The sequence below is a fragment of the Neovison vison genome, chromosome X, assembly GCF_020171115.1.
Source record: "Neovison vison isolate M4711 chromosome X, ASM_NN_V1, whole genome shotgun sequence".
NCBI lineage: Eukaryota > Metazoa > Chordata > Mammalia > Carnivora > Mustelidae > Neogale > Neogale vison.
In genome coordinates, this window is record NC_058105.1 from 5,000,384 (window position 1) to 5,009,800 (window position 9,417).

The 9,417-nt window shown below is 62.0% G+C and overlaps 1 protein-coding gene across 6 annotated transcripts; it reads left to right on the forward strand.

Annotated features, from left to right (window-relative positions):
- The first annotated feature begins 503 nt into the window (after positions 1-503).
- Positions 504-7,469, forward strand: LOC122896759 (protein EOLA1-like). 6 transcript variants are annotated; one of them, XM_044234818.1, is made up of 7 exons: positions 504-637; positions 1,627-1,690; positions 2,179-2,673; positions 3,848-3,990; positions 4,108-4,389; positions 5,244-5,422; positions 7,284-7,358. In XM_044234818.1, exons 5-7 carry the CDS (start codon positions 4,137-4,139, stop codon positions 7,332-7,334), a joined length of 483 nt encoding a protein of 160 aa, XP_044090753.1. In that variant the 5' UTR covers positions 504-637; positions 1,627-1,690; positions 2,179-2,673; positions 3,848-3,990; positions 4,108-4,136; the 3' UTR covers positions 7,335-7,358. The 6 variants fall into 6 exon arrangements, with proteins under 6 accessions (XP_044090753.1, XP_044090749.1, XP_044090751.1 ...); XM_044234814.1 differs by lacking the exon at positions 2,179-2,673; XM_044234816.1 differs by lacking the exons at positions 504-637; positions 2,179-2,673 and adding an exon at positions 648-825.
- The last annotated feature ends 1,948 nt before the right edge of the window (positions 7,470-9,417 follow it).

A 9,417-nucleotide genomic window follows, 5' to 3' on the forward strand; every position in this document is an offset into this window, starting at 1 on the left:
TCTCCTGTGCCGCCTCCCCACGCTCCGCTTCCCCAGCGCTCCCCAGATCCCCCCTGCACCTCCGCTGGCTACCCCTCCTAGGCCCACCCTGCTCTTCGCACAGCTCCTCCTCCGCCAAATCCCCCCCGCCCAGCTCAGTTCTAGCTCCCCCCCAGCTCTTTCTCACAGCCAGAGCCCACTCCTCTTGCAGGGACGCCCCAGCTACTCCCCGAAACCTGACTCACAGCTCCTCCCCCAGCTCCTGCCCACAGGCCGCCCGCCCGAAACCCTCCCCCGGCCCCGCCTCCGGTAGCCCCGCCCCGCTGACCCGTCCCCAGAGCGCCCACCCCGCCCCCTCTCGCCGCGCCCCCATTTCTTTTCTCACTTCCGGTTCCGCTCCAGCCGCCGGTGCCAACCTCCCCACCGGGCGGGAGCGTCCCCCGCGAGTCGCGGCGCGCTGAGTCCAAACACGTCTCCTAGCGGCCGGGGCTGGCGCGGCTCTGTGCGTGCGCACGTGAGTGCGTGTGTACGTAACGGCTTGGCTGCGGGCCTCCGCGCTTGCGCACGGGCCTGTTCGGCCCCTCCGTGTGCCTGCGTGGGTTCGAGCCTGCGCACACGCCGCAGAGAAGGGGCGCCGGCGCCTGAGCGAGCCTGTCGGGTGAGGGGCCGCCGGCGCCTGAGCGAGCCTGTCAGCGGTCCCCGGGGCCGGGCCGCTCCGATGGCCTCAGGGGGGCCGCGGCGATGGCCCGAGAGCCACGATGCGGGCGGAGCACTCTGTCCTCCCTCCGCGGCCAGCGTCGTCTCGCCGGCGCGTGGGAGGCGGTGGTCCTGGCGCTGGTGGCGTCGGTGGGTCCCTCGGAAGCGGCCGATCCCGCCCAGTGGCCGCAGCCGGGTCCGCCGAGGGTGCCCGCGCCTCCGTGCCCGGACCCGCCCGCCGGCAAGAGAGCCGGGAAGCCGGTGCCGCTGAGGCCTGCTCGGCCCTCCGCGGGCCGGTACCTCTGGGCTGGGGTTTCCCGGGCCGGGGCGGGCGGGTCTGGGAGCATGCACAGAGCTGCCCAGGCCACCCTTCCCTGTCCCCTCCTCCCGCCACTGTCACAACGCCCGCCATCCTTCGAAGTGCCCGGACCAGCGACGGGCCTGTGCGCGTAGAAGCAGGAGCACGCCGGTCCTCCCGTCACCAGCCCTCCCTCACTGTGTCCCTCCCTGCCTCCCCTGGGCCCTGGGCTGTGACCTACCTGAGGTCCCCCGGCTGTGCAGCTGTGCGGTGTTAAGCTGGTTGCCTGTGGCGCTCCTCCCGCTGGGGCCGACTCAGGATTTTATTGAGGGGAACGGGATTGTGGGGTCCCCAGATCTTTCCCCTGAGACAGTGGGAGGGGGTGGGGTCATCTGTCTCCTGTCGGATAAGGGGTCTGCTAGGCTGGAAGGACACGATCCGCTTCCAGGAGAGGATCTTCTCTGCTGCTGCTGGCTGGGGCGTCAACGTGATGAGCAGAACCAAACCTTGAGGGAGGTGTTTCCCATGCCAGGGGCCCTCCTGAGTCCCAGTGGTCCCCCAACCCTGCTGAGTAGAAAACCTGTTCCGGCACATCCGCCAACGTTGTCCTTTTCTACCTAATGACTTTGTCTTCTCCCCGCCACCCACCCCAGTCCTTGTGCAGGTGACGAAGCCCGGACCAGTGGAACAGCGTTTCCTGCTCAGACCACAAAGCAGGTACTCTGCGGGATGGGGCAGGAGGGCACCCTTACAGTTCCATCCCTCGAGGGGCTCCGTCCACACCGTTCCGTCCTCCTTGTGGTTTTGTGGCCCCGATGACAAAAGGGTTGGCCAAGAAACTGAATGGCAGACACGAGGCAAACCCGCAGCCCGGTTATCGACCCTCGTAGAAGAAAGAGAAAGGGCCAGGCCACGGGGGGACATCCAGCCTCCCTCGTGAATAATCCGGACCCAATGAGCAGGGCGACCCTCTGTCACCCGTCGGGTTGGCCGGACTGGAACAGGGTAACGGTGCTCAGGGCCGACAGTGGAGGAGGGAGGACGTGGAACCCTTGCCCGTGGTTGGCGGGGCGTACACAGGGGAGCCTTTGGGGAAGGTGGTCTGCCGGCCTGTACATCAGCATCTCAGGTGCGCATGCCGTGACCCTGGCCGCCTTCTAAAGAGGTCCTCTGCCCGCGAGTGTCCGTTGTGACGTCCTCTGTAGTGGCGGAAAGTACACAGCAGCCTGGGAGTCTCCATCAGTAAGGGAAGAGTCAGCAGATGGAGGGACAGCCAACAACGGGAGGCCACACAGGCAGTGCAAAAGATGACAGATGACGATGTCCAGGCATGCAGGAACGTGCTGGACGTGCCCCGGCTGGAGAAAGCACTGTGCGCCCTGCGGAGATGTCCGGGACGGAGCTTACTCCTACCTCTGAATTAGTCTGCCACGGAGGTGGGAGCAGACTCCCACAGACTGGGTGGCTTAAGGAGCAGAAAGGAATGGCCTCCCGTTTCTGGGGGCTGGAAGTCCGAGCTCTAGGCGTCAGCTATATTCACCTCTTCCGAGAGCCGGGAGAGCACGTGTTCCGTCCCTCCCCCGCAGCTTCTGGTGGTTTCCTGGCCATCTGTGGCCTCCCCTAGCTGGTGGATCGCGGCCTGCCTCTTCACATGCCTGTCCCTGAACTTCACCCTTTTATAAGGACACCAGTCATACTGGGTGAGGGTCTGCCGAGCTGAGCTCATTTGAACTCAGAGGGTCTGTAAAGACCTTTTCTTTATACGGAAGGTTACGTTCTGAGGGACTGGGGATTGAGGCTTCCGACCTGCGGATTGGGCGGGAACGTGATGCAACCCACAAGGACGGATAAAGGCCCTGAGGGCGGGATGCTCTGGGCCTGAGCCCGGGATGGAAGGAAGGCCTTTGTGGCTGCAGGGTGGTGAGTAGAGGGGAGAAGGGAGCAGATAGCGGGGGGTGGGGGTGAAGATCACGTGGGGCCTTGAGGCCCTGGTGACAAGTGTGGATCTGTCCTGGATGGGACAGGCGGCGCCTCGGAGGTTCTGGAAGGGGAGTGACAGGATGGATCACTCCTGTACCAGAACCGCTCTGTCCACGGTGCAGACACTAGCGTGCTGCACGCCCACGGTGAGTCCGAGGATGATCGGGAGACCGCCCGAGAGGGCAGCGGGACCTGGGGAGACTTGGACTAGGATGGTGGCCGTGGCGACGATGGAGAGGGGTCAGGCTCTGAGGAGGTTGGGGGCGCGGCGCCCTTGTGATGTGAGGGCCCCGGGCAGGAGGGGGAGCCCGGGCAGCTGCTGGGTCGGGGACTGGAACGACACATTGATGGTGAAACCCCTTGCAGAGGGGGAACGGAAGTGGATTTGAGGGTGGCGGTGGTTGGGGACCTGAGGCTGCTGGCTCTGGGAGGTGGAGACGAAGCGGGAGTGGCCCGTGTGGAGGGGGACGGAGCAGGCGAGCCTGCAGTGTGCCAGTCTGAGAAGAAGGGAGGGAGGGGTGGTTAAGGGCACGGACCGGGCTGTCGGGCCACGACTTAGATGAGGACAGAACAGGCACGAGGCGGGTCACTGGTGCGTGGGGTGGCCCGTGTGTTCCTGGAACGTGGGGGGTGGCACACGGCGAAGGGGCAGAGGCTGCGAGTGTAGACTAGTGTCCTGGGGACCTCTGCCGTGTGGAGATTCGGAGAAGGCCTCAGGAGCCGGAGGCCTGTGTGGGCTGGGGGAGGGGGCGGGTTGGGGGGAGTCTTTGTCCTTTTGGTGAGGGCTACACAGGTGTGGCAAACCCAGGGGCCTCCCCATGTGTGCTCTCCTGGGGCTCAGTGGCCTCTGTTGTGGCACTGACCACATGCTGTCCTGGCCCTGCCTTTGTCTAGCCGTCTCCACCCTCCTGCGCCAGCTCGCCAGAGACTCCGTCTGCTGGACAGGTCGTCGTGAGCACCGGCCCCTTCCTTTGGGCCCGTTAGCTGACCGTGTAGTGGTAGAAGGAAGGAGCCAAGGCTCTCTGCTCCCCCACCAGGTGGGTGGGGTCTCGGGGTGACCCGTGGGACGCTGGGGAGAGGTCTTGCCCGCGGGTCATGAGCGGGGAGCGCCGGGCATGATGCTCTTTGACGTGCGTGGTTCCGTGTTTCCGCAGGCCAGGTGAGGCCCCGGAGCTGTAGGGAGATGAAGTTCGGCTGCCTCTCCTTCCGGCAGCCTTACGCAGGTTTTGTCTTAAATGGGGTCAAGACCGTGGAGACGCGTTGGCGTCCTCTGCTGAGCGGCCACCGGAACTGTACCATCGCCATCCACATTGCCCACAGGGACTGGGAAGACGGCGCGTGGAGGAAGCTGCTGGCCGAGAGGCTTGGGATGAGCCCCGCTCAGATTCGGGCCTTGCTTCGGGAAGGGGAGAAGTATGGCCGCGGTGTGATAGCGGGCAAGTGACCGGAGTCCAGAGGCTGCTGGGACATCTCCGAGGGCTGCCCCCCAGCGTCTGGCTCCGGGTTGGGTGGCTTGTCTTCTTTAGAACTGCTGGGTGCCCGGGCCGTGGTTTCTTTAAGCAACGCACCCTTCAGAGGGGCAGCCGGGGACCCTGGGCTCGGGGGCTGGGGGTCGCCTGGGACCCACCACCTCGGGGGAAGCCTGCCTCCACTCTGGGCCTCGGTTCCGTTCTTGATCTTGGAGGCAGGGACAGGTTCCCAGACTCCACGTGGCATTTGCCTGTGGGTGTGTATGTGTACACCCCTGTGTTTGTGCTCGAGCGCGTGTGTCTGTGTGTGCACGCACGTACACGTGGCAGAGACCCTGGGAGGCAGTTTGGGGTAGCCTCCAGACTCGGGCTGTTGCCTGGCTTTGCGGGCGATGCCCCAGCCCCATGGTCCCCGCATCCTAGATAAGTTCCCTGGAGGGGTCGGGTCCCACGGCTGTACCTGCCACCTGCCGAAGTGCTTGGGGACCTGACGGACTCTTCCTCCTGGCGTCGGGAGCCCTTCTGATCTCTGCCTGCTGCCCTAAGCAAGTTGGGCAGGGACCTGCCCAATATTTGGGTGTGGTCATTGAGGACAAGGCCCTCCACTTCCTTTCTCTCCCTCCCTCGGCCTCACCCAGAATTCCCTGAACAGAGTTTGGCCATGTTGCAAATGCTCCGTCAGAGGGGCCCAGCATATCCCGTGTCCCCTCGGTGAGACTCCCTTAGTCTCTGGTGCTTGGAGCGATCGATAGCTGTGTTCTGCAACAGGTGGGCCTCGGTTTCGGGAGGAAAAACCACCGTGTGCTTCTCTTTGCGCATAGGGCTTGTTGACGTTGGGGAAACTTCGCTGTGCCCAGAAGACTTAGCTCCGGAGGAGGTCGTGGAACTGGAAAAGCAAGCTGTCCTGAGCAGCCTGAAGCAGAAGTACCTCACTGTGCTTTCGAACCCCAGGTGGTTGCTGGAGCCCATCCCCAGGAAAGGTGGAAAGGACATCTTCCAGGTAGACATCCCAGAGCACCTGATCCCCTCGGGGCGGGAGGCCTGAGGAGTGGGCAGGCTTAGGGAGGAGCGCTGGGTCCTGCCCCCGGAGCTGAGCGTCAGACGGCGACAGCAGCGTGGTCTGGCTTGGCCCCGCTGCGGAGGCCGCTATGGCTGCGTGCTGTTCGTGGACCCCGATTTCCGCACTCCCGTGCGGGGACAGCTCGGCCGGACTTTCCTTGGGAGCTGCGCCTCTGGGCTCCTCGACAGCCTCAAGGACCCTGACCTTCAGGAGAAAGGGCAAGCTGCCATAAAGGCCTTTGCACCTCAACTAATTTGGATTGTACAAAGAAATCGGTTTGAAGAGAACGAGTTAGTGTCTCCCCCCTTCTCGTTTCTGGTCAAAAGTCAGCGAGGGCTTGAACAGCATCCAGGGACTGTTGTGGAAGGCAGGCCCGGGAGTGGCCAGCCACGTCGGCCCCCTTCACGGGGACGGGGACATCGGACTGAGAAACCGAGCACCCGCCCGTCCTCTCAGATGACTGTTGCTCTGTTGTAAAAGCGACCCTTGGCCCATGAAGTATGCATGTTCCACACAGGGCACGGCTGCGTCGTGTGCAAGGGACCCTAAATACAGCCCTGATGGGAGAGTGAGTGAGTGGTGGGGGTTCTTTGGTGGCGAACCTTTTGTTGTTGCTGTTTCTGGGTTCCCTGCAGAGTTTCTAGTAGTTGTTCTCTCTGGGGATGCCGGGCCACCCTTGCCCCCCTCCGGCCATTGACCGGAAAGGTCTGTCTCTTCTGAACTAGCCTAACGGCATCCTGTGTCCCTGCTCCGCGGTGGGCCTCTTTGGAAGGCCCCTGGCACTCGCACTCGGCTGCCGATCAGAAACTTGCCAGCATCACGAGGGGACCCATGAGGAAAGGCCCTCCTGTTTCAAACTACATGAATGCTGTAAGGGGACACCACCAAGGTCAGGGGTGAGGCCTGCTGTCTTCTCCTGACCGGCCTGCAAGGCTCCGGGCCAGATCTTCCTGGGCCTTCCTCAATACTCGTAGCCAGCTCCTGGGCTGAGTGTGTGATAGCGCTGCTGCTTCAGAGAAAAGGGGACCCACCGGCACCAAAACCTGTCCCGGGCCAGGATTCCTAGCCTCCCCAGGGTGATCCGATGAGGCGTGTGTAGTATCACAAGTTGAAAAGAACACAGACTCGCCGTTGTCGTTTGATTGTTTATTTACTCCTGCGGAGTTTTGCTTTTCTTTATTAAAGCCAAAAACAGATTCACGGTTATACAGTAGTGATTTTTACTTGTCACCGGTGGCCTGTGAGCTTAGGGACCTGGATTGTCCTTGAAATGTTCACAGAGGGCACACCTGTAATCTGAGGAGCCCTCCTCCTCCTCGTTCTCGTTCTCACTGGGGACCTCGTCTGGGGACATGACCGAAAGGGCAGCCATCAGGATGGAATAGCAGGTGTTGTACAGCGACATCACTGACCCGTAATCTGGGTAGGGTGCGGGGGCGGTGGGCAGCTCCCCCGCGCCCTCCCTTCCGGTGGTAGCGGGGGGCGCAACTGTGTCATTCCTGGAGGTGCCCTCCCCACACGGGCCGCCCTGCTCCCCGGAGGCAGGATTCTCCGTGTCATACCCCGCCGCACTGCTCAGGGACCAGATACCAGAGAAGGTAAAGGACCCGGTGCCACTGGGTCCCGGAACATTTGGGCCTTCTTTGGGGGCTGCCTTGTCCTCCTTGGTGGATTCCTTGTGATGGATTCGTGGGGACCGTCTTGTAGGTACCACGGGCTTCTTTCTCTTTGACGGTGTTGCGCCGCTCCCTGGCCACCCGGTGACAGTTCTCAGGTCACTTTTTCTCTGAATATTCTCCAGCAGCCCTGGCTTGTCTCGCTGAAAGCTGGAGTTGCGGTAGAGCTGGAATGAGATTCATCATTTTAGACATTCTGGAAGGAAAGAGCCGTGTCCCCTGCTGCCCCCGCCGTCGCCGCCACCACGGCCACGGCTGTCCCTGCTGCCATCACTGCCCCCACCCCGACCACCGCGAGCATCGCCGCAGCCACCGCCTCCGTCGCCGCCACCACCGCCCCCACCACTGCCACCCCCACTCTCGCCCCCTTCTACCCCCACCACCACCACTGTCCCCACCACCGCCACCCTCGCTGCCGCAGCTGCCACCCCCACTCGCGCCCCATCTACCCCCCCCACCACCACCACAGCTACTCCCTGCCCTCCCCCCGCCCAGGGCAGTCTTAATGGTCCAGTTCTACTAGGGAGAAGAGAGGCTGCCTGTGAGCTTCACTATGCCCTAGACCCTGAGCTCACAAACGACCCAGAATGCATAGGTTAAGGTGCTCACATACCTGTGTGACGTTCCCTGGCCTCTGTTGAGGCATAGAGAGATACGTTAATTGAAATACTCTTAAGAAATGGAACCCTTTCATTAGATTGTTCATCTGGGTCTACTAGGAGAGTGTCAGGAGGACAGAAAACATGGGAAACGCAAGAACTTTCTACTTTACCATCGTTTTCCTGTTCCCTGGGGCATGAACCGAAGGGTTGTTTGGGCGTATTTTGCTGAACCCGTACAGGTTCATTAGGCGGATGAACCCCTTCAAGCTGTCAGTTTCAAAGATTCTCTCCGGGCCCCTGCGGTGGAGAATCTCCCTCTGGAAAAGGTCTTCATCGATGATCACGGTGTCGCCATCGTCATTCCAGCACACGGACGTGAAGGTGGTGTCCTCCACGATCCTCCAGAGCCTTCTTGGGAAGGCGAGCCCGAAAATGTTTTCTCCCACGTTGTAGGCGCCGCGGTTTGGGGCCGGTGGCGGTGGGTTGTCTCGGGGGCCTGGATCTCGGCTCACGGCTGGACCCTCGTGCCTCTCCAAATTCCGGGAATCCAAATTGAGGTGCAGGGAGGAACTGGACGGGACCTCTCCTGCCGACTCCCCATCACCGGGAGGAGCCAGCATGACTTGGTATATGCCGTCGTTACTCTGACTAGCCATGGAGCTAGTCTAGATCAAGAGCATTTTCACCCTGAGGCCGTCTTGCTAGACTCTTGAGTCAGAAATGCCTCCAGCCAAGACAGGATGCCCAATATATACTGTTCACGAAATTCTAGAATTGCGTAGTGGGGCAACCGGGTGCCCGGGTCATCGCCCTCTTTATCTGTCATGTGATGTCACAAAGGTGGCTCCGAGCTGGTCTGGAGAGGGAACCCTGGCCAAGTGTGGGGGCGGGACGGGTACAGGCCCCCAGCTTCTCTCTTTTCTACGAGTATACAGAAGCGTGGTTTGAGTTCTCCAGAAAGGCTCCTGGCTACAGCCAGGCACACTGTTTCCCGGGGCCAGGCGCTGGATGGGTAGAGAAGCCATGATTCCAGGTCCACTCCCACTCCCTGAGGACGGGGGAGACCTGTTGTTGGCCTCTCGGCTTAGCTCAAGGGCCAGGCCCTGGTTAGTCCTGGCTTGACTACCACCAAATCCGTCCCAGTCGGATGGGCCCTTGGGGGACTGTATCTCTCAGAAGATGGCAGTCCCTAGCGGTCTAGCTGGCCTGGTCTCAGTTCGTAGCCCCCCTCTTCTGGCTGCCCCCCCCCGCAATTCCTGCTTTGGTCTCTTCCACCTGCTTCTGTTGGTCCCTTGGTCCTGCTCAGATGGGCCTGAGCAAAGAGTCCTTTTATCTCGCCCCTGGATCCAGTGTTGCCAGAGTAGGGCTGAGCTCGGCAGGGCGAGCGCGTCCCTCTTGCTCCTCAAGCTCGGCGTCACCCACAGCGCCTCAGACACACTGTTACCCACAGCGCCAGCACCGTCTGTGAACGGCCACTGCCTCAACCCTGCTTGAGCGTCTCCTGTCGAGCTCTGCTTGTCCCCAGACCTCGTCCCTCTCCAGATCACGATGGGATTGTTCCTTGTTCCCATTTGTTCCCTGTAGAAACTCTCCCACGTAGGGGACACTTGTGTTCGCCCAAGTGTGGCAGAGCTCCTAGCACAGACAGGTGGACGCA